This window comes from Neolamprologus brichardi, chromosome 9 (assembly GCF_056152115.1).
Source record: "Neolamprologus brichardi isolate AB-2024 chromosome 9, ASM5615211v1, whole genome shotgun sequence".
In the NCBI taxonomy this organism is placed as follows: domain Eukaryota; kingdom Metazoa; phylum Chordata; class Actinopteri; order Cichliformes; family Cichlidae; genus Neolamprologus; species Neolamprologus brichardi.
The window spans coordinates 37,487,765-37,512,430 of record NC_142112.1 but is presented as its reverse complement, the minus strand read 5'-3'; the positions used below and the strand labels follow the sequence as shown (position 1 = coordinate 37,512,430).

The 24,666-nt window shown below is 38.7% G+C and overlaps 4 protein-coding genes across 4 annotated transcripts in view; 2 read left to right on the top strand and 2 right to left on the bottom strand.

The window, feature by feature from the left end:
* The window catches only part of LOC102779712 (GTPase IMAP family member 9-like), a 180,852-nt gene that overhangs the window by 5,520 nt on the left and 150,666 nt on the right, over nt 1-24,666 (top strand). The gene's annotated exons all lie outside the window — the stretch shown is intronic.
* Nucleotides 3,843-6,570, bottom strand: LOC102779442 (NACHT, LRR and PYD domains-containing protein 1a allele 5-like). Its single transcript, XM_087845719.1, has 2 exons — nt 5,844-6,570; nt 3,843-4,515 (listed from the first exon to the last, which is right to left on the bottom strand). The coding sequence occupies exons 1-2, from the start codon at nt 6,560-6,562 to the stop codon at nt 3,954-3,956; spliced, it is 1,281 nt and encodes a 426-aa protein (XP_087701845.1). The 5' UTR covers nt 6,563-6,570; the 3' UTR covers nt 3,843-3,953.
* On the top strand, nt 10,679-11,368 carry LOC148101617 (uncharacterized). The gene has a single exon (XM_087845677.1). It carries the CDS (start codon nt 10,679-10,681, stop codon nt 11,366-11,368), a length of 690 nt encoding a protein of 229 aa, XP_087701803.1.
* LOC118455629 (uncharacterized) lies at nt 20,149-23,241 on the bottom strand. The gene is made up of 4 exons (XM_035915165.2): nt 23,180-23,241; nt 22,647-23,100; nt 22,446-22,489; nt 20,149-20,738 (listed from the first exon to the last, which is right to left on the bottom strand). Exons 1-4 carry the CDS (start codon nt 23,187-23,189, stop codon nt 20,149-20,151), a joined length of 1,098 nt encoding a protein of 365 aa, XP_035771058.2. The 5' UTR covers nt 23,190-23,241.

Below are 24,666 nucleotides of genomic sequence, written 5' to 3'. Positions count from 1 at the left end.
GGATTCCTTTCAGTCAGCAACAAAAATCAACATACGTGTTCAAAAGAAAAAAACATCTGATAAGAGCAAACAAAACGAATCTCCAGTCTGACTCGTGCAAATGTTTTACTGAAGTCCGACTAGTGAATTCCTGAAATATTCCTGTTTCTAATGTTGTGCATAGTTACTGCCACATGGCTACCTTCAGTTTGCATTTACTGATAGAGAAGTAGAAAGTGAAATATAGATAAAAAGAAGACGACTATTCAAAAGCAGCCCTGGCAGAGTCCATCACCCACACGGAACGAGTCCGACTTACTGCCAGCTATGCGGACCAAGCTCTTGGAAAGGTTGTATGTGGATTGAATGGCCCATAGCAATGATTTAAAAGGGTAAATGTAAAGATGTCAGCACAGATTCTGTGATTGTCCTGCTTTTGGTTTCTTCTGTGCAGGATATCAAACCGTGGCTTCTTCAGGTTTCACCTGCAGTGAGTTTAAGAGCACTCTTATTGAGCAAATGCCTCCCCCTGCTGGCTGATGAAGGTATAAACAGTTTAAGGGAAATTATCTTGTAACACACTTTCAAGTAAATTTAATTAATTTGATACCTCGTTAAAGGCCGTCTTAAAGCTAAAAGTTGTTTCACTTTACTTTAAACAAGTTAAATAACCATGGGGACAAGTTATTATAGTTAATAAAGCAAACTAGAAACTGAAAATCTAAAAATAAAAGTGAGAATAAATAATGCTGAAAAACACTCTAAAGAGCAGACTAAAAGCTAACTCACATTATTTCATAGTTTCAAAACAAAGCAGGAATTTAAAGGTAAATGTGTTTAGGTGTTTGGTTTCTGTCAGATTTGTAGAAACAGATTCAAACACACATTAAAGACACTTTAATGTTTGTTTCCCTTTATTTAAACTCAGACTAGGATGTTGAAATCACTGTCATCTTTCAGCTGTCGTTACAAAAAGTGCGTTTGTGGATTTTTAAATCAGAAACATACAGAGAAATGTGTGCTTCCTGCCATAAATAACATGTGAGATCTGCAGTAAAAAACAGTTTACAAATATTTAAAATTTTATATAACTGTTATGAATCAAATACAATTTGAATTTAATGCAAATTTTTTCACAGAATTATATCCACCTGTCAGATTTGGTTCATTCCACACAGTCACAAATACTTAACAGAAGAACACAAAGTGCAAAGTTTAAAAGCAAGAAGTCACTGTAAATCAGTGGTTCCCAAACTTTTTTCGCTGGGCCCCCCTTTGTTTTACAGAAAAATGATCGCGCCCCCCCTCACGCACGCGCACATCCTCCAACCACACACGCCCATATTTTGCTCAATTGCGGTTTATTTCACACCTTAGTCATTTAGTAAACAATTAAGCAAATACAAGTAATCTACAGGTAGTAATAAAATAAACTACTAACTCTTTTACACTACGTCCGCACCTACACGGGTATTTTTGAACACACAGCTGTTTTGTCCACATGTAAACGGCGTTTCGAATCACCGAAAACGGAGATTTTTTAAAAGTGATTTTTTGCATTTGTGGACGAGGAATATAGAGTTTGTCACACAACGTCAAGGGTATGTGCCTTTTTTCACGTCACGCTGTGGCCACTTTATTGTTTCCATGAGATGAATTGCAGAATGGCAGATAGAGACGAAATACTGTTAATCTGACTGTCTGCAGGTTTTACAGGCTTACATACACACGCAGTTACTGTCGCTCCATTTACAAAGGCAGAGGCGTCACGGTGTAATTATTTTACATGTAGTTGTTTTTTTCCTGTGTAATAATATTCAACATTGCTATCAATACGTTTTTCAAAAAATGCCTCTCTGTGCAAAATAGGTTCAAAAACATAAACCGCTGTGGGATCCTGTTTGTCCGTGATTTGAACCGGGGGAACAAATCGTGGCAGGATCAGGCTGATGTTATTTGTATCCCACTGTAACTTTACTGTATAAAGAGCTAACATCTCCAACATGTCAGGAGTAGTTAGTCATTACAACAAGTGTTTGTGAACTACAAATCAAGAATGTGGGATCCTGTTTGTCCGTGATTTAAACAGCCCAGCGCTGCTCCCGATGCAGGGAAAACCAATCCTGCAGGGAGACCTACCTCGGCACTTGTGCAGGTGAAGCCAAAGGGAAGATATGCTTCACCATATTTTCTAGTCTTTGGCTTAGAATGAAGTTGGTTTGGAAACATATTCAGCGATGCTTCATCTCCTGCTTTGCGTTTGTGTGGGCGCCCGTGCTAGCAGTGTCCAAGCTTTGTTTTTTTGTTTTTTCCTTTTCATGCCGTGCCCCCCCTGCAATGGCTCTGCGCCCCCTCCCCCCCAGGGGGCGGGCCCCACACTTTGGGAAGGTCTGCTGTAAATTAACATAAGAAAGCATACAAAAGCATCACAGAATTTTAAAACAGCACTCATTATAAAACACACAGAATAAAAAAAAATATATGCAGCTGCAATATTTGATGAAATTGTATAATTTCAGAATCACAGTAAAAAATGTGTTCTTCACTCATCAAAGAAAGATGAAAAAAAAAAAGACTTTGGCACCATTAAAGAAACACATTTTACAGACTTTTAAAGATACTTGCAAATATTTGAGGGGAGAAGTCTGAATGGGAAAGATAAAATACAGTCATGTCTCCTTTTTCATTGTCCTCTTACAGGAAGCGTGCTAATGCAATTTGTCTTTACGAACATTTTATAATGGAAAATTAACAAGGATGAGGTCCTTGAAATCAAGCACTTGGAAAACCATTGTTTAAAATTTTAAGTATCTTATCTTCTATGAATTAATGTACAAGTGACAGGGTTAAACTCTGAAATTGGTCGTAATGTGCATTAGTTTTTTATTTACCTTTTCTATTCCTTTTATTATATTCTTAGAAAACAAAACAAAACATAACTAAAAATAGATGCATCGCACAAAAGCATGTTTAAAATTCTAATAGAAGTAGTAACCACACATTTGGTTTTTGTTTTTTAAATCAATGTTGATGCACAGTACTGTGTTCACACTGGCCAATTTGCCCTTTTTATGTTATAGAAAAAGCCCTTTAACTTGCACAGCTACACTGTCAGTCAAAAGTTCTCACCTTCTCATTTCATGGATTTTCATGATAACTTACATTGTAGAGTCTCACTGAAGGCATCAAAACTATGAATGAGCACATATTTAGTAAACACAAAAAGTGTGAAATAGCGCAAAACATGTTTTATATTTTAGATGATAAAACATGTTTTATTTTAGATAGCCACCCGTTGCCTTGGTTACTGATTTACACACTCCTGGCATTCTCTCGATGAACTTCATGAGGTCATCGCCTGAAATGGTTTTCCAACAACCTGTTCATTCCTTGTGTTTCTTGGACCAATAAATCTCTTCTGCTTGTTGCTTTTCCTTAGTAGTGGTTTCTCTTTACTTAGAATTCATATCATGACAAGAACCATCAGCTAATGGTTGTCAAATGGGAATGTCAGCCATGTACCAATCTGACTTCTGCACAACACAACTGATGATCCCAACCCTGTTAAGAAGCCTACATGACTACATTATGAAGCTCATAGAAAGAAGGCCAAGGGTTTGCAGCAGTATCAACCAAGCAAAAGGTGGCTACTTTCGGGAATCTGAAATATTAGACAATTATTTTCCTTGTTACATGATTCTGTATATTTTGCTTAAAAATATCTGATGTCTTCAGTTTGTACCTACGATGTAGAAAGTAGTAAAACTAAAGAAAAACCATTAAATGAGACTGTCAAAACTTTTGACTGATAGTATATATTTACAGTGTTTTATCAGATACTTTTAAGACCAACATACTGTTTTTGGATTTTTCCCAGCCTTTTCCCTGCTGACCTTATATATACACAAACATGCAGGTAATTGCTTCACTTTCTCCCCATGAGTTCTGCAAAAACAAAGTCATAGAATACCCATTCAGTTTAAACCGAGATGCCCGCAAAAGATTTTGTCAAGCTCATGGAGAAACTTAATAAACTCTGAACTGGCAGCATCACCTTTATTCCTCACAGTGTCAATAACAAAACGAGCCTTTTCCCTTTTGTTTTGCTTCGCGTCTGCTGCCTCCCTCTCTGCATCAGTTATCACCTTTTTTTCCAGCAGTTTGTCGATCAAGCTGTTGAGATTAGGTTCTGATATCCCTTCAATGAAGCAGCTTCGTGTGTTTAACAGCATCTCAGAAGGAGGATGATTCAAAGTTCCCACTGTAGGGGAGAAAAGACACAATTTTCTTTCCCAAACACAGGTAGAGCTGCTCTTCTCTTTCAGACTGAGGTTAACATCTGTGAGGATTCTTCTTAAAGACACAAGGAATGACGTAAAGTAGCTGTCGTAGTACTCATCATCAAAATCAGCTTCTTTTGGTTCAACTGTAATCAGATCATCCTCAGGAACAGTGGACAGAGTGTAAACCTGCTTTGGATGCAGTTTGCAGTAGAGATGGACCGATCCGATATTACGTATCGGTATCGGTCCGATACTGACCCAAATTACTGGATCGGATATCGGTGAGAAATAAAAAATGTAATCCGATCCATTAAATATCAAAAAAGCACCTCACAAAACTTGCGACACGGCGTAACTTGGCTCATAACCGTAGCACGTTGCAGCAGTATGCATCACGTGATAGAGCAGCTGTGTGTATTTGTAGCCTTGCTAGCAAACCAGCATTTCATCTCCGAGGAAGTTATCTCAGAGAGAAGTAAAGCAAGTGTGTAAGTTCATCTCTGAATGTTTGTAAAGCATTCCCACGTTAAGCTTAACAACCGAGATATGGAGCGACTGCCTCTCTCTCTCTCTCTCTCTCTCTCTCTCTCCTGCTGCTACTTCAATCGTGAAACTGCTTAATGATCAGCTGATCGGCTTTTCTGTCGCGAGTCTGTCTCTCTTGTTTGTTTTTGGCCCACTTCTCACCAGAAAGAGGAAACCAGCGGCTGAACAACAGCAGCACGTTTAAGCTTGATAAGCTGTTGTTAGAATTTATTTAATATTACTTTCTAGACCAGGATCTTTTTCTACAGCTGATGGCTGGTAACTGTGCAGGGGCGGATCTAGCAAAGTGTAGCCAGGGGGGGCCGCTAGGGCATAAACAGGGAAAAGGGGGCACAAAGACATACTTTTCTTTCTTATTCTCATTTAAAATGTCGAGCTTTTAATAAATAATTATCTGACTCTTACACCCAAAGTTTTAATCTGATGTAAAATATATAGAAGTCCATTACTATATATAGTAACTGTTAAGTCTAATATAGTAAGCTATACTACTTTTTCCTTCGGGAAGATACCATCCGTGCAGTCTGCAATTCTGTTGAAGAAAAATGTTGAATCTATTTAATTATTCTTGAAAAATAATTTATTTTTGTGCATTTTCCCCCTGCATCAAATTAATTTTGATTACATCGATTAAGCATCATGAGGTGGAGGGTGGTTCCCTTTTTTTTTTTTGCTGGGAGTTTGCAACCCTATTAGTATAGTACTCATACCAGAATAGGGAGGATGGAGCAGGTTTAAGTTTATTAGATTGATCAGTGTTGCTGAACTATGAAATATTTTGGGCGCAGTGTATTTTTTTACATACAGGTTTAACAGAATAGCTTTAGTGTTGTTATTTATTTAAACTTGAGTATAAACTTATACAAAATGCAGCAAGATATTAAAAAAAACGTTTTATTGATTAAAAAACACACTATATCGGATTCGTATCGGTATCGGCAGATATCCAAATTTATGATATCGGTATCGGTATCGGACATAAAAAAGTGGTATCGTGCCATCTCTAGTTTGCAGTGAGGAGGTGTATCTATGTACCTCTCGTCTCCAATTAGTTTCCTCCTGGTGCGCTGTACATCACGGATCACGATGTTCCTTGGAAGCAACAACACACTGAGCTGAGAGCTGAGATCAGGATCAACTGGGGGTTTGTAGAAGAGCAGAACCAAAGCTTGGACTGGGTAAGGAGGAGAGTCTTCATCACTGACAATACCGTAACCAGAAAACCCTGTGATGTTTATAACAACGTGACTTTCTGTTATCCGCTGAGGGGTGATGAACTCGATGCCCTCGTCATTCACATGAGCGACCTGCAAGAATTGACCTCCACCTGTGGAGATGAGCTCACAGTGTGGGAGACAAAGCTGACACACAGACTGCTGCTGACATTTGATGTCAAACAGGGGTCCTGCAGGCTTCTTGTGGTGTTGGGTCAGCAGCCTCCTGTTCCAGGGGACAGTCCTGTAAACCACGTCTCCTTCTGCCTTCATTAAAAACACCAGGCCGGTCACACTGCACTGGTACAGGCCTGGACAGGAGCACTGGAACGTGTAGTTTTCATCATCAAAATCATCACTGATAACTGGTGTAAACTCATTTAACAGCGTATCAGGTGAGCTGTTTACTTGTGTAAAGTTGTTCTTTTCACGAGGTATTTTGCTCAGTGAGACCATGCTGTGAGAACAAGGCAAGAGGCAGGATCTGCTGGACAGCCCACTAGATCCAGATGTTCCTGAAGGTTTATAATGGTATGGCATGGTTTCAGACTTCATAATACTGTGTGTCATGATTTCTTCACTCTCAGGATTTGCAGTGCTGCTACCTGCTGCTGATTCATCAACAACAGAGGTCACAGAGAGGAAGCAGGAAGGAAGATATTCAGAGTGACTTGATTTTGGATTTTGGAGCTGATTAACTTTCAGCCCATCACCTGGAGTGTTAGAAAGGAAGCTTCCTGTTGTTTCTATCTGTGTTTGCTTGTGTTTAACATGAGGAATTGACTGATCTTGATCAAACATCGGTTCTGAAAGTAAGCTTTTTGCCTTTTTTGTTTCACTTTTCTTGTGTTTACCATGAGGGAGTAAATCAGAGCCTGTTGTTTTTGTCTTTTTTCTTTTTTTCCCCTTTATTTCATACTGTTGTGGAACATCGTTTCTTGACAAATTAGTTAGTTCAGCTATTTCTCTTCTATTCCATGCTGGATTGTTAGACTGGTTGCCGTCATGTATTACGTCATGCCTTACAAGACTTACAAATGGGAAAAATGTTTTCTTTGCCTTTAGTGCTCTCACTCCCAGGCCAAGTTTTCCTCCTTTGATTTGTGTTTGATGGTATATCCATTTTTCCTGTATCACTGTGTTTCATCTTGTCTCAGTTTTCACTGACTACTGTCAGAATTTCTCCCATGACCTTTTTGGCTCTTGTAGTTTTCACCTCCTGGAAACAGAATAAAAAAAACAAAATAAATTACAATTAAAACCCTTATAAAATAATCAGTGCTCCATGATTTCAAATAGTCCCTTAGCGTGCATCTTAACAGTACAATGGTAAATGTTTCGTTAACTGTAATCTTAAAAGAAATACACATCAATCTAAATCTGACACATTACTACAACAATGTGACTGTTACAGCTGAAAGTCTGAATGGCATGTGCTGTCTTTACACTGCTTAAACTGCAAGCCTCATATGCATTCTTCAAAGAAAACTATGTAACTGGTTCTTGTATTTCCACAGCACAAGCCAGTTGTCAGTTTTTAAATGCAGATTTCCTCTGGTGATGACCTGTTTCTGTGAATGAAGACGAACAGTTTTGCTGTTAAATTTTCCTTTTCTGTTTGTATATTAGTTTCAAGCTGTTTATTTAGCATAAAATATATATGGTTGAAGGAATAGAAAACATTTGTATTTTAAGGTGCATTTTGGCATAAATTTTTGAGAAATACCATAAAAGTCAGAGAAACCTTCAAAACTCTAGCATGACAGATATTAAACTTACATGGAGAAAAATCTGTACTGTAGCTACAGTGGGGCAAAAAAGTATTTAGTCAGCCACCGATTGTGCAAGTTCCCCCACTTAAAATGATGACAGAGGTCAGTAATTTGCACCAGAGGTACACTTCAACTGTGAGAGACAGAATGTGAAAAAAAAATCCATGAATTCACATGGTAGGATTTGTAAAGAATTTATTCGTAAATCAGGGTGGAAAATAAGTATTTGGTCACCTCAAACAAGGAAAATCCCTGGCTCTCACAGACCTGTAACATCTTCTGTAAGAAGCTTTTCTGTCCCCCACTCGTTACCTGTATGAATGGCACCTGTTTGACCTCATCATCTGTATAAAAGACACCTGTCCACAGCCTCAACCAGTCAGACTCCAAACTCCGCCATGGCCAAGACCAAAGAGCTTTTGAAGGACACCAGGAAAAGAATTGTAGACCTGCACCAGACTGGGAAGAGTGAATCTACAATAGGCAAGCAGCTTGGTGTGAAGAAATCAACTGTGGGAGCAATCATCAGAAAATGGAAGACATACAAGACCACTGATAATCTCCCTCGATATGGGGCTCCACGCAAGATCTCATCCCGTGGGGTCAAAATGATCATGAGAACGGTGAGCAAAGATCCCAGAACCACACGGGGGGACCTGGTGAATGACCTGCAGAGAGCTGGGACCAAAGTAACAAAGGTCACCATCAGTAACACACTACAACGGCAGGGAATCAAATCCCGCAGTGCCAGACGTGTTCCGCTGCTGAAGCCAGTGCATGTCCAGGCCCGTCTGAAGTTTGCCAGAGAGCACATGGATGATACAGCAGAGGATTGGGAGAATGTCATGTGGTCAGATGAAACCAAAGTAGAACTTTTTGGTATAAACTCAACTCGTCGTGTTTGGAGGAAGAAGAATACTGAGTTGCATCCCAAGAACACCATACCTACTGTGAAGCATGGGGGTGGAAACATCATGCTATGGGGCTGTTTTTCTGCCAAGGGGACAGGACGACTGATCCGTGTTAAGGACAGAATGAATGGGGCCAAGTATCGTGAGATTTTGAGCCAAAACCTCCTTCCATCAGTGAGAACTTTGAAGATGAAACGAGGCTGGGTCTTCCAACATGACAATGATCCAAAACACACCGCCCGGGCAACAAAGGAGTGGCTCCGTGAGAAGCATTTGAAAGTCCTGGAGTGGCCTAGCCAGTCTCCAGACCTCAACCCCATAGAAAATCTGTGGCGGGAGTTGAAAGTCCGTGTTGCTCGGCGACAGCCCCAAAACATCACTGCTCTTGAGAAGATCTGCATGGAGGAATGGGCCAAAATACCAGCTACTGTGTGTGCAAACCTGGTAAAGACCTATAGTAAACGTTTGACCTCTGTTATTGCCAACAAAGGTTATGTTACAAAGTATTGAGTTGTATTTTTGTTATTGACCAAATACTTATTTTCCACCCTGATTTACGAATAAATTTGTTGGAGCTATTTGTTCTTATTTTTTATTATTTTGAAATTAGTTAAAGTTTGTTGTTAGTTTACTTATATTTTGGGGTTTATTTATAAGTTATTTGTTGGTTAATATTTTGTTTCAAAGTTTGTTTGATGTTAATTTGTTAAATTGGTCAGGAAGAGCTGTAGGGCCATTTTGTTTTCTATAAATAAAGCAACTGGTATAGGACCAGCATGCACTGGGGTGGGCCAATGGTTTTTTACCAGCGCAGGAGAAGCAGCAGGAGGTAACAAAAACATTGGATCTTGTTATTGCTTGCCAAACTGGATAAATAAACCATCAAAACGCAGTTTTCAAGTTTGGACAATGGACTTCTTTTGCCTGCGTACAAAACAATATCTCAGTGCAGCAGTGGCTTGTGGACTTTTGATTTTGGTATGTTTGACTTGTCAAACAAAGGAATTGCCACTACAAAATTCTTTACAAATCCTACCATGTGAATTCATGGATTTTTTTTTTTTTTTTTTTTCACATTCTGTCTCTCACAGTTGAAGTGTACCTCTGGTGCAAATTACTGACCTCTGTCATCATTTTAAGTGGGGGAACTTGCACAATCGGTGGCTGACTAAATACTTTTTTGCCCCACTGTATATATATTTATTTTTTATTAAAAAGGATAGGGAGGGCTAAACCCTGTCAGTCCATTCATACCAGTCCATTTCTTCTTTGGTGTGCTTTAAGTGTGATGTGCTACTGATAAGTTACTTGTCAGGTATCAAGTGAGTATGGTTGGCTTTTTTTTTTTTTTTTTTTTTTAAATAGCAGATCTATGTTTAACCATAGTGGGTGAATATGCTTGAACTCAGATTTATGCCATTTAGCAATAAAACTTGAAGTAATGCTTAGTTTTGTCGTACAAAGCCAGGAAAAAAACAGATGTTGTGCTTGTTATTAAAAACTAATTTGAAACAATTTTATTTTTAAGGTTTATTCTTTTTTTTCTAAGAAGTTAGCTCAGAATCTTACGATAAGTGATCTCAAAGTACTTTACAAAGTAAAATAAAAACTTTTTGAGAGAAATTTCTATAATTAACATTCACAGAAATAATTAAATATACATCTGGATGTGACTAAACTTTATAAATTTGTCTTGTGTCCTGAGAAGTCCTAAATCAACCAAGAAGGAAATTTCCCTTCTTGCTAAGAGCAGTCCGTGCAAAGCTTCGAGGGCAAATTATTTGATTATTCAACAGTTTCTTTATATAGAGCCACTTCATTACAAATGTACTATGTACAATACAACCAGTTGCTAAGGTACATTTTTAGAACATTTAAACTCTTTTCTCAAATCAGAAAACACAGTTTTTAAGTTTATAAGTTCACAAACCTTGATGAACTTATAAAACGGAGCGAGCGAGACAACAAACTAAATGGGGCCTAGGAGAACGCCGACCGCTGAGGAAATTGAGGACATCAAAAAGTCACTGGACTTTTTAACTGAAGAAACATCAGCTATCAAGCTACAGCAGAAATATATCCTGGACATTGTCGAGGAGATAAAGTCGCTTCGCAATCAGAATGCAGAGAAACGGATTGTCTATCTGGAAAGCAGGGTCACGGACCTGGAGCAATACACCAGAATGAAAGATGTGATCATCACAGGGCTACACATAAAACCCCGGTCATATGCTCGGGCTGTGACTGCTGACAGCAAAGAGGACCATGGAGAACTGGATGTTACCTCTGCAGAGCAACAGGTAGCTGGTTTCTTGCAGTCAAAAGGGATCGACCTGGACTGTAATAACATCGAGGCATGCCACCCTTTGCCCAGGAGAAACGCTAGTGATAAACCAGCTGTCATCATAAGATTTGTAAACAGGAAACACAAGAATGCACTGCTGAAGCAGGGGAGAAAACTAAAGGGATCGAACGTCTACATGAATGACCATCTAACTAAATACAATGCTGACATGGCTAAGAAAGCACGACACCTAAAGAAACTGGGTATAATTCAAAATACATGGACTGCAAACTGTAAAATATTTATTAAACTCAATGGTACACCGGAGGAAGCCAAAGTGCTGGTCATCAAACGCATCCAGGATCTGGAAAAATATTAACATGACTACAAATGCAAGGAGCTGAACAAACAATCAACATTCATCAAAGCAGGTAACAGAAGATAACAACAGAAGCTAAAGCACAACATATTAAATCATGGAACAATCAACTAATTTAACATCTGGGAATTATACACTGCTATCACAGAGGATTGCTAATCATGAGAATCTGGAGTTAAATTCACCACAAAACATGGAATACAATACACACTTCACAGAGCAGGACATTGATCCAGAATTGAACTTTTTTAACATCAGAAATATCAGCTGCTATTATACTGAAGAACAATTCAATAAAACTGTCAAGGCTGACTGCAAAATGTCCATAATCCACTTTAATAGTAGAAGTTTATATGCCAATAAGAGAATACTTAAGCAAATTTGCACATCCATTCAGTGTGATTGCAGTATCTGAGACGTGGATTAATATGGAGAAAGGAGTGGACTTTGAAATAGACGGATATGAATTAAATGTTATGAACAGAAAGAATAAGAATGGTGGGGGTGTGGCTTTGTTTGTGGACAAAAATTTAAAATACAGGGTGGTGGAAAAAATGACGGTGGTGGTGGATAACATATTAGAGTGTGTAACAATAGAAATTAGTATGGAAAAAAAGAAAAATGTCATTGTAAGTTGTATATATAGAACACCAGGTTCTAATATTGAAATATTTAAGGAGTGGGTAGATAAAACATTTATTAGGACAAATCAAAAAGTTATGTTCATTTGTGGGGATTTCAACATAGACCTATTAAATCCAAACAAACATAGTATGACAGATGAGTTTATTAATACAATGTATAGCATGGGACTCTGTCCAGTGATTACTAAACCCAGCAGGATTACAGCACAGTCGGCAACCTTAATAAACAATATATTTACTAATGAAATAGAAAACAGATCTATAAGTGGTCTCCTAATTAATGACATCAGTGATCATCTACCTGTTTTTGTAGTGTATAACAGCAATTACAGGAAGGCCAAACAGGAAAATACAACAAAAAATAAAAATAAATTAACTAGTATTTTGAGGTCATGTAAAAAGGAATATTATGAGAAATTATTAAATATGAATAAAAATAATATTAAAGGGATTTGGAAAACATTAAATACCATCATTAAAAATGGTTCTAGGCAGTTAAATTATCCTTCGTATTTCGTTAATAATGATAGAAATATTAGTAACATGAGTGATGTGGTTAATGAGTTCAATAAATTCTTTGTAAGTGTTGGGCCAGATTTGGCTGATACAATTCCTGATATAACAGATTCTGCAGAGAAAGAAACTAAACTCATTGACTGTAATCCTCATTCAATGTTTTTAACGGTGGTAGAAGAAAAGGAAATCATTGATATTGTTGGGAAATCACAAACAAAAAATTCTACAGACTCTGATGACATTGACATGGAAATTGTTAAGAAAGTGATCAATGGCATCTCCAAACCCTTAACAGACATTTGCAATTTGTCTCTACAAACTGGTGCATTCCCAACAGAAATGAAAACAGCTAAAGAAATACCACTGTTTAAAAATGGAGATAGACACCAATTCACAAATTACAGGCCTGTTTCTCTACTTTCACAATTTTCAAAAATACTGGAAAAAGTTTTCATTAATAGACTTGACAAATTTATAGATAAACACAAAATAATAATGGACAGTCAGTATGGTTTCAGACCAAATAGATCAACATCTATGGCATTAATGGAACTAATTGAAAATATCACCAACAATATAGATCAAAGACAATGCACAGTTAGTGTTTTCATTGATCTAAAAAAAGCTTTTGACACAATTAACCATGAAATATTACTTCATAAACTGGAGTACTATGGTATTAGAGGAGTGGTGCTAGAGTGGGTCAGAAGTTATTTGAGAGACAGGCAACAATTTGTGAAGATTGGTGAATATCAATCAGAGTGCCTGGACATTGTTTGCGGAGTTCCACAGGGGTAAGTATTGGGACCAAAGCTGTTTATCCTCTATATCAATGATATATGTAAAACATCTGATATATTGCAGTTTATTTTATTTGCAGATGATACAAATATTTTTTGTGCTGGAGAGAATTCACAGCAGCTTTTGGAAATTGTCACACAAGAAATGATTAAACTGAAAACATGGTTTGACAGAAACAAGTTATCACTAAATTTGAAAAAAACTACATTTATGTTATTTGGAAATTGTAAAAAAGATGCCGGAGCAAAATTGTTAATAAACAATGTTGAAGTAGAGCAAGTTTCTGAAACAAAATTTCTGGGTGTGATAATAGATAACAAAATGTGCTGGAAACCTCACATAAAGCATATACAAGCTAAACTGTCAAGAAGCATCTCTGTACTGAGTAAAGTTAAACATTTTTTGTCTTCCAAATCACTCCGGGTACTTTACTGTTCACTTATATTGCCATATTTAGAATACTGTGTGGAAATCTGGGGAAATACATACAAAACTTCACTTCAACCACTATGTAAAACTCAGAAAAAAGCAATCAGGATTATTACTAAAGCAGGATTTAGAGACCACACTAACATCATGTTCTTGAAATTAAAAATTCTGAAATTTATGGATCTTATAAAATATAAAACTGCAAAAATTATGTACAAAGCCAGATACAATATGTTACCAGGAAATGTACAGAGGATGTTTTTTGACAGAGAAGGGGACTATGCATTGAGGGGAAAATTAAATCTGAAGACTCTTAAAGCACGGACACAGGTTAAAACCTTTTGTGTTACTATTTATGGGGTAAAACTGTGGAACAGTTTTACTGTGGACCTACAGCAATGTTCAAGCATTAGTCAGTTTATAAAGATGTTTCAAAAACTGATTTTGGAAGAATATGAAACTGATAAAGTTGATCACCCATTGTGTCACGGCTGGGGGCAGCCGTGTGGTGTATCAAAAAAAGGATCCAAAATGCAGGTACTGGCTGGGGTGCAAGTGAGTGTTTATTTACAGCGGTGAGAAGGTGACAAAACAAGAAGAGCAGAGCAGGGAGTAAACAAACCTAAACTGGGAAAACTAACGAACAAAACTTAAACCAGACACTCACGGGAGGAGGAGCAAAATGCACAAAGAGAGATGGCAAAGAGACACAGAATGAGTACCGGGTAACATAGAATGATGCAGACTGACATGGAATTAATCAGACGACGTGACAGAGAGCACAGGAAAACATGGGCCACAGGAGGGCAACACAGCTGGGAGCAATTAGGCTAACGAGACAGGGGAGAGGTAAAACTGAACACACTGACATGAGACATGAACTTTCAGAATAAAACAGGAAACTAACAGACACAGAGAACCAGACCGGACACTGAACTTGACAGGCAGACTCATGAGCAGACACAATAACACCATGGACAGACAGAGAGAACACAGGCAGGCATGAAACAAAAACACTAACACATAGCAAACCTAAACAAAAGACAAAACAGAATAACCGAGAACAAAGAATAATATAAAGAAACACAAAACACCGAGTCCTCAGACTCAGGACCATGACACATTGTATATATAACTATGCTAAATTGTATCTAAATTATATCTATCACTGTAGCTATATTTATACATGTTCTCCTTGTTTATTGTGTGGGGTAAGTGATGATGGGAATTAGGTGAATAGTGGGATTCAATAGAATGTTGAGCATGGGGTAGGGATTAATAAGTATGTTATACTTCTTCCTACTCCATTTCAGACCTAATAATTGTCATTTCATGTAATTTAGACTCTGTTTTATTTTATTTATTTTCTTTTTTTTGTTTTATCTGAGCACATACGTGTGTGTATTTACACAGAGTAAATGCAAGTATGTGTACTTGTGTATATATTGTTTGTTTTTTTTGTATATGTCTGAAATAAATAAAGATACAATACAATACAATACAACCTTCTTTCTTCCACCCTCACTGTACATTTAGATGCGGGAGGTCTGTCCAGCGTCTTCCCCACCACCTGATCCAACTCACCACCAGTTGGTGAACAGTTAACAACATACTGCTGCAGGTCTTGTGATACAATTCCAACATCGATCATCAACCTGCGACCTAGGGTGTCCTGGTACCACCTGCACTTATGGACACTCTTATATTTGAACATTGTGTTCGTTATGGCCAAACTGTGATTTGCATCACTTTGTAAATATGAAGACTGGAGAGGGGGTTCTGGTGGTGGTGGTGTGTGTGTGTGTCTGTCTGTAGGGGGCGGTATTGTAATGTACTGTTTGAGCTGTCTGTGGATCAAAGAACCCTTTAAATACTAGCTGGAGCCAGCTTCAGCCAGCGTAAAGAACACAATAACAGGACTGTCATTGTGTTCTCTGTTTCCACAGAATACAACCACAGTTCTGTGGAAAATGCTCTGTTGACTAAGACATTTCCACAGAACTCCTCGTGGCCTCGTTCCAAACATTTCTTTTGAACAGATATTGATCATAAAAAAACACAATAAATATTTGTGGTTCATTATGAGGGCACACAATGAAAACATATCCAGTGAAACCCAAAGGTGTGACAGGTATTTCCACTTTACAGTCCAACATTATGTGATGTTTGTCAAACCTTTACAACAATGCCTTTGTTTCTCCCTGTTGAGCTACGAGCTCTAACAAAATTACGCCATCTAGAAGTTGGTCAAATGTGAAAAGTAGGGGTGGAGCTGAACCCGAATACGGTATTCTGAAAGGCACAAATAGCGTGTTTTTTACAAATACTTATTTCAAAAAAAATATTTGTATTTACAAGCGCGAGCCACTTCACAAGCACATGGCACAACATAGAAGAGCCACCTCCACGGGACAAGACTCAGCAGTCCATCTGCATCTAAAGGTCAAAGGTCACTCTTTGAGGATGCCAACGTTCACATTTTGGACAGAGAGGACAGATGGTTTGAAAGAGGAGTGAAAGAAGCATCTATGTCCACTGTGAGCGACCATCTTTGAACAGAGGCGGTGGTTTACGACACCAACTGTCTGCCATCTATAATCCAGTTTCGAGTTCCCTCCCCAGACGCCTTAACACCCACTCACATCCTGGGCCATCTGACCTCAGGAAATCACATGATAGGTTGGGTGCAGGTTTCACAATGAGCTCACCCGAAACCCTGGCTGATTGTGACCCACACCCATTTTCACACCTTGGCTCAGGCGATTAGAGGATCATCATGGGGTCCTTCTGTCCCTCTTTGGGGGGAAACTCCCACTGGGTTTAAATCTGCTCCCTTCTCTTGTTTGCCTAAATTCCCACATCTGGGCTGAACTCATTTAGCCCAAAGGTCAGCTAATCAAAGGGGTGTGAGCTCACGCCTGCCACTCAGCAGTCTATGAAGATGAATGGTAGATGATCCTGTGGAGCTTGAGCTGTGAAAAATAAGCCCATGTAAATCTTGTATTTTTCTTGTTTTTCCTCTTTGGATTAGTTGGCGTTGTTGCTGCACTTGGTCACATTACCATGTAAGAATCTGTTCTAAGATGACTTTAAATGTATACATACAGTATAAATATATATATTTATTTTTTATTAAAAAGGATAGGGAGGGCTCAACCAGTCCATTCATACCAGCCGTCCCTGATAGACACACCAGGGATCCTAAATGCTGGCAAATCCACAGAAATTGTAAAAAAAGAAATGATCACATATATTGAACTCTCTACCTCTCTACCGGGTCCTCATCTTTTTACATTTATTCTTCAAGTTGGTTGATTCACACCAAAGAAGAAAAACTCTGTGGAAGCCCTGCAGGATCTGCTTGGTAAAAAAAACATTACCACTACATTATTGTGCTGTTCACCCATGGTGATGAACTTGAAGACTTGGACATAACTATACAGCAGTATTTACTTGAAGCCAAACCAGAGCTCCGACAAGTCATCCAAAGCTGTGGAAACAGGTTCCACGTCTTCAACAACCGAAGCACAGACACAAAGCAGGTGGGGGAGCTGATTACGAAGACTGACGACATGGTGGCAGGAAATGGTGGCACATACTACACAATTGCCATGTATAGAGAGGTGGGGGGGAGAGAAATTGGGTGGCATGGTTAAAGAATACAGGTTTATAAGTGAACTATTAGAGAATATTCTGCATTTTAATTCAGCCAGCGTAAAGAACACAATAACAGGACTGTCATTGTGTTCTCTGTTTCCACAGAATACAACCACAGTTCTGTGGAAAATGCTCTGTTGACTAAGACATTTCCACAGAACTCCTCGTGGCCTCGTTCCAAACATTTCTTTTGAACAGATATTGATCATAAAAAAACACAATAAATATTTGTGGTTCACTATGAGGGCACACAATGAAAACATATCCAGTGAAACCCAAAGGTGTGACAGGTATTTCCACTTTAGTCCAACATTATGTGATGTTTGTCAAACCTTTACAACAATGCCTTTGTTTCTGGTGGAGGAGCCGATTACGAAGATTGACGACATGGTGGCAGGAAATGGTGGCACATACTACACAATTCCATGTATAGAGAGGTGGGGGGGGGGAGAGAAATTGGGTGGCATGGTTAAAGAATACAGGTTTATAAGTGAACTATTAGAGAATATTCTGCATTTTAATTTCCTTCTTAAACAACAAGACAGTGTAAACAAATAGAAATGTGTAAATTACCTCAACTAGCACAGACTTATTTTTCTCCCATTGAAAATAAAATAAAATGAATTATGCCAAAGATCTCATGAAGAATAACAAATTTTAAGGATAATTGTGTGCTTTAAGTGTGATGTGCTACTGATAAGTTACTTGTCAGGTATCAGGTGAGTATGGTTAGTTTTTTTTAAATAGCAGATCTATGTTTAACCATAGTGGCTGAATACACTTGAACTCAGATTTATGCCATTTAAATGTCATTTAGCAATAAAACTTGAAGTAATGCTTAGTTTTGTTGTACAAAGCCAGGAAAAAAACAGATGTTGTGCTTGTTAATTGTTAGTTAAGCTCCACTCACTCACTACTTATTTAATAATAAGGAATTTAAACAGTTTTATCCTTGTTAATAATGATTAAATGTTTACTGACTACATTTTCAAACTTTATAAATGATGGATTCACCATCTGTAAATAAAGTGCTGTCTTAAGTATAAACCATCTTTGTGTTTAGAAGATGTTAATGGTTCAAACTATAATTTAGTAAATGTTAGTATATTAATAACAAAGTATTTAGATGCACATGTATTCAATTCAGTTTTTATACTGTGCCAAATTGCAACAGCTGTATCAAGGTGCACTACATGATTTATATGACATGTTGCAAGATAGTGGCACACACTGTTGCAGTGGCTTACGGCTGCCATTCAGCTGCACTAAGGCAGATAGAGCGAGGCTTCAGAGTGTAGTCAAGACAGCACAAAAGATCATCGCTGGCCTCTACCGCCCTGTGGCCCTCACGCCCTGTGGCTCTCACGCCGGTAATCATGAAATGCTTTGAGAGACTATTTCTTCAGCACCTCAAGGATTACCGCCGCCCAGAATTTGACCCCCACCAGTTTGCATACCACACAAACAGATCCACAGAAGATGTCATCACCATAGCCCTCCACTCTGTGCTAAGTCACCTAGAGCAGTGGCAGAGCTACGTCCAAATGCTCTTCATGGACCACAGCTCAGCCTTTAATACAATCATCTCGGACATCCTCATCACCAAACTGGTGAGTCTTGGCCTCTGCCCTCTCACATGTTCCTGGATAAAGGACTTTCTCACAAACCGGCCCCAGACTGTAAGACTCGACCCTCATCTCTCCTCCACTCTCACACTGAGCCATGCTCCCCAAAGGGCTGTGTGGTGAGCCCCCTCCTGTATTCTTTCTACACCCACGACTGCAGTTCGACCCACAACAACAATCTCGTCATCAAGTTTGCTGATGACACCACGGTAGTTGGACTCATCTCAAAGAGAGACGAGGCAGACTACAGAGGAAGACCTGAAGTTGGCAGCCTGATGCCAAAAAAACCAAAGAGGCCATTGTCGACTTCAGGAGACACAGCACTGACCTAGCCCGCCTTTACATCAACAGGGAGTGTGTGGAGAGGGTCCACACCTTCCGGTTCCTTGGTGTCCTCATCTCTGCTGACATCTCCTCGACAGACAAGATCTCAGTGGTAGTAAAAAAGGCCCAACAGCGACTGCACTTCCTGAGGGTCCTCAGGAAGTACAAGCTGAACTGTAACTCCAACCTGCTGCTGACCTTCTACCACTCATCCATTGAGAGCCTGCTAACCTACTGCATCACAGTATGGTACGGCAGCTGCACAAAGGTGGATAGAGTGAGGCTTCAGAGTGTAGTCATGACAGCACAAAAGATCATTGGCTGCCCTCTCACCGTGCTTGATGGACATGTATTTCTTCCACTGCCTCAGCAGAGCAGCAAACATCATCAAGGAAAGCTCACACCCTGGTTTCAACATGTTACCATATTCCCTATTTAGTTACTTCCAAAAGAAGTTACTATGCTGTGTGCCCTGCCACAAAACAACTAAACAAAAAAACAACAAACCAGACAAACCGATGAAGAAATTCACTGATCCAACAGGACAGAATCAGCGTGGCAAGGTCCAAACACCAAAGAGAAATAAGGCACACTGAACTTTGTTTTATTGTAAATCTTTCACACCAATTAAAATTCAGTACAGTAAAAATCTTGCATCAATTACACACACATTACAAATTCGAAGTTAATACTAATAACTAACGAATCTCACACACAGACACACCTTTATAAAGATCCATACTATTTGCATTTATACTCAAAAAATATCCAAGCCTCCTTTTATTTATTGTATCTTTGCTGTTTTCTTTAACACCGTGCTCACTGTGTTCATTAGCTTTTCCACCTGGTCTGAACTTGAGCTGCGGTTCTCAAAAACAACACAGCTGTTGTTGCACTTTTCAATGATTTCCTTCAGACCAGGTTGACAGGAATGAAGAAAATCCTCCAGGGTCATTTCTGCCTCCTCCAGTTCGTCTCCTCGGGTGAACAGGATGACAGTTTGTTCTTTCACTTTGGTCCCAAAAGTGTTTTCTAGCTTTTTCAGTATGTCTCTCTCACCATCTGTAAATCTGCTCACATGCATCACAAGTACAAACACACAGAGTTCTGACCCACAGAGCTCTTTGCACCTTTTTACATGTTTGTCCCGAACTGATGGTTCAGTGTCATCATCAAACATGTCTGGAGTATCAATCACACGCACATGTACACTATTCATGTCAGTTTCTGCCACCTGACACTCTGTGGTGACTGGATTTGAACTGGGTTTAGAAACAAAGTGCTTCCTTCCAAGGATGGTGTTTCCACTGGCACTCTTTCCAGTTCCAGCCAATCCCAGAAGAACGACGTTCACTGTGGTGCTGGTGAGCTTTGCTGAAGTAAAGAACAAGCTGAAGTTGAGTTAAATATAAAATAAGTAGTTTCTTGAAATCAAATCAGCTACTTTTTCAGAGTGTCTGTGGGTCCCAAAAAGTTTTAAAATGCCTTAAATAAATATTTCATGATAATAGGGCCCTAAAACAGGATGAAATTATGTCCAAAGTTTGGGTGTGTTTGTATTTTTACTCATGCAACAATGCCATCACCATGTTTAAGTGATAAATATTTAAATCAAACAATGCAAATGCATCCTTAAGACAATACCTTTATTGAACTAACCCTTCATTTTCATATGTTTCACAACAGTTAACTGTCACAAAAGGTTGAGAAGTTTGTTCACTGACATTTAATTTCCTGTTAAAGTCAACTTTTCTTGCTAGGTGCTAGGTGTAGGTAGCTTTCTACCTACACCTAGCACCTTCACCTTTCCCACAGCCTTCTCCTTGTCTGTAATCAAAAAGCTGAACAACAGTTGAAATACACTGATGGACCATCTAAAGATGATAATAAAGAGAAGTCCTTGCCAGACAGCCTTCTAGATAGTCTATAAAAACAGGAAGACGCAAAATTAATCTCACATCTTTACGAAAACCTAAAACTGGCAGTCAAGCTAGGATAAAGTTTTGGTATATCAGTGGTTAGAAATTGCTGTGAGTCACAGTGTGCAGCATAAAGGTCCTTTCACAGCAGACCCAGCATGTGCTGCTAATGCTAACTAAGAGCCATTTGTTGCGCTGGCTGCTGGGCTCTGTGGGTTTTTGCAGCAGCTCTATGTGAACTAGCTCCTAGCTCCTAGCTCCTTGTTGTTTGTATCTCTGACTCTATATCCTCTACAAGAGTTTGTGTTGTTTTATCTTCAAATGTTCAATAAAAACATGTATCGCGTAACGAAGAAAGCTTTGTAACTATCCCCAATAGTGAAGTGTGTGTCATTTCCACAACACTGCTTTTCCCAGAAGGTCCACAGAGCCGTTGAAAAGGCTCTGGAGGTCCCTGTATAAGCACGTAAACTCGGACACGCACAGACTGTTTTCCTTCGTGGTGATGAAGGAAAACGCTGGGCTGGCACATGAAAGGGAATTTATTCTTCCAGGATCTGAAGCTCCATAAAGCACCCCTCCAACAGCCAAACCCATCTGTTCTCTAGTTGAATTGTTAAAATTTGTGATTGACATGATATTGATCAATCAGCTAAAAGGAAGAAAAAATTGGGTCAAAATTTGTATGTGTAAGTTGAAAGCCACATGCAGCCAGGGAACAGGTTCTACACATAGTTTTTTGCTTTGTATCTGCAACCAGACCTTTACAAAAAATGTGTAACTCGTGTAAATATTTTTTACAAACACAAATATGTTTTACACACACGCAAATTCTCATCTGTAGATGCACAAACATAAAACCTTCACACATTTTGGTTTAAAAGGTTACAAAACTCAAATACGCATTTGATTTACAAGTACAAAATATTAATGACCACAAATTGAGCCCATACTACAGCTTCCTCTTAAAGACATGCATGTTAGGTTAGGTGATTCCAAGCTGTTTCGTTATGTAATTTGCAGTCTGAAGTATTTGCTGCCTGAACAAAAAGGTCAAATAGAAGCTTCCTTTTATAAATAACGTTACATAAGTAACATTAATTGTTTCTTTAAAAACCTTTGGAACACACACACACACAAAGAGCAAGCGAGTGTGGCTTACCTTTCTTCTTACTTCCATCTTGTGGTTCAGCAGTGTCAGCAGGCCTAAAATGTAGAAATTAAACCACATTAACTGGTTTAACCGACCAGGAAGCAAAGAGAGCTTCCTTGTCGGTTGAACACCGTGTTGAACAATTGTAATTGAAAAAGTACTGTCAAACAATTATAAATAAATATTTGACACCCATTCATTTGTCTCTACCTTTCCCTTTTCTTTCTGTTGGTTGGCATCAGTTGTTTATCTTTAAGTAGTTTGCTCAGTTTGCTGAAAACCTGTTCGAGGGTGTAGAATTTGAATGGATATTCTGTAAATTTGTATCTCAGCGGAAGCACAACTGTGAACTCTTCTCTTGGTTTTCCAGTCTTCTTGTTGAGGTCTTTTATCTGCTTTTGCACATTTTCTGTTGAAAATCCATCCTCTACTACCAACAAACACAGGTCAAAGTTTGAATTCTTAGAAAATAGCTCTCTAATATCGTCACATGTTGTGTTCAGATCTGGTGTACATGTAAACTCAAATGTATCATCGTCATATATCTCAGTGTTTTTCAGAATCTTTCTTTTGGTTAAAACAGATAAATCTTTCCCCAGGATGTTGGTTATCAGAGCTTTCTTCAAAGACTTCACATTGCCCAGAATCATGACTGAAATCTTATCTGTGAAAATAGTTAAAAACAACATTACTTTATCTGATACAGTACATACAATTAAAACATAGTTGTTGTGTGAACTTACTGTGAGACATTTTCCTTGGCTCAAAGTCCTCTGTGGTGACTAAAGGTTGTGCTTGTCTCTGCCTGGATTATCCGGACCTGTTGTGCAACATTAGAGGTGTGTCATGTGTGACACCATTATCAGTGTTGTAAAGGTTACTTTTAAAATATATTCCACTACAGATTACAGAATACATGCTCCAAAATGTATTTTGTAACATATTTTCGTTACAAAATTCTCAAGTTACTCAATGAGAGTAAAATATTCTGAATACTTATATCATGCTTTTTACAACCACATGAATGTACTATTGCTGTGTGATTCATTACTATTACTGAAGGTTATTAGCCATACCAATACCAACTAGATTTTTCAATCTTAATATAAAATGAGTAACAGTAGGGTGGACATTAGGTAAGGCTGCACTTTTTGCAGCGATCTCGTATAGAAAACTATTCTGCGCATACAGTGTAGGGCAGGGGTAGGCAACCTTTTTGATGACGAGTGCTATCTAAAATTTCCTCAGAAGTCAATGTGCCATATAATTGCATTAGCAATAAATGTAATATTGCTCTATATTACTGTAGCATTTGAAATATCAGAACGTGGAAATTTCAACATCGCTTGTAAAAACTGACAGCTAGCAACGTCCCTCTCACCAGTAGGCTAAGTGACTTTTAGCCAATTACAAGTTGAATCTGGTAGTTGGGGTTATTAGATAAGATACAGTCATTAAGAAGTGGCACAATTAATGTGTCTATGTGAGCTGATTTGCGATGTGCACCGCTGGCCCGGCCATTTATTTTTTAATGCACCTTCTCAGATTAATTCACTGCATGTCGTGCCCAGGGCTGAACTAGGACAAAAAAATCGGCCCGGGCATTTTGACTAGAGACTGGCCCACCAGGTATTACAGGAAAATCCATAAAGCCTTTGAATGAAAACAAACACTGTTGTGACAGTGATGTACAGTCTTGTTGGTATATGTATGATTTCTATACATTTTATGTCAGATAAAAACTTTGGTTGTAAGATTTGGAGAGTGTTTGTTAAAAGCGAGACATTTTAAATGAGAATAAGAAAGAAAAGTATTTCTTTGTGCCCCCCTCTCCCTGTTAATGCCCTACCTGGCCCCTGGCAAAACTTTGCTAGACCCGCACCTGCACAGTTACCAGCTGTCAGCTACATAGAAAAGGATGCTGGTGTTATTTGTCTCTCAGAAACAGTTCATAACTTCCCTTCAACTCATTCATGTGACCTAAAAGGTAAACCTGTATCTCCATCACCTGTTCAGCTCTGATGATTCAGTAAGGACATCTCCTGGTTTCATGTTTCCCTCTCACCAGATAAACAAACCGACATCATGACCAGCAGCTTTTACAGCTGTGGCTCCAGCAAACATCAGCTGATACTAGAAATTAATATTAAATAAATTCTAACAACAGCTGATCAAGCTTAAAAGTGCTGCTGTTGTTTAGCCCGACATCCGCTGGTTTCCTCTTTCTGGA

What these genes read in the sequence shown, in the direction of transcription:
- LOC102779442 (XM_087845719.1), bottom strand. Translation starts at nt 6,562, where the DNA reads ATGCCATACCATTATAAACCTTCAGGAACATCTGGATCTAGTGGGCTG. An exon ending in AAACTAATTGGAGACGAGAG is followed by an intron (nt 4,516 to 5,843) that starts GTACATAGATAC and finishes AATTTGGGTCAG; the next exon opens with TATCGGACCGATACCGATAC.
- LOC148101617 (XM_087845677.1), top strand. Translation starts at nt 10,679, where the DNA reads ATGGGGCCTAGGAGAACGCCGACCGCTGAGGAAATTGAGGACATCAAA.
- LOC118455629 (XM_035915165.2), bottom strand. An exon ending in AACAGAAAGAAAAGGGAAAG is followed by an intron (nt 22,490 to 22,646) that starts GTAGAGACAAAT and finishes TCTACATTTTAG; the next exon opens with GCCTGCTGACACTGCTGAAC. An exon ending in AGATGGAAGTAAGAAGAAAG is followed by an intron (nt 20,739 to 22,445) that starts GTAAGCCACACT and finishes TCTTTACTTCAG; the next exon opens with CAAAGCTCACCAGCACCACA.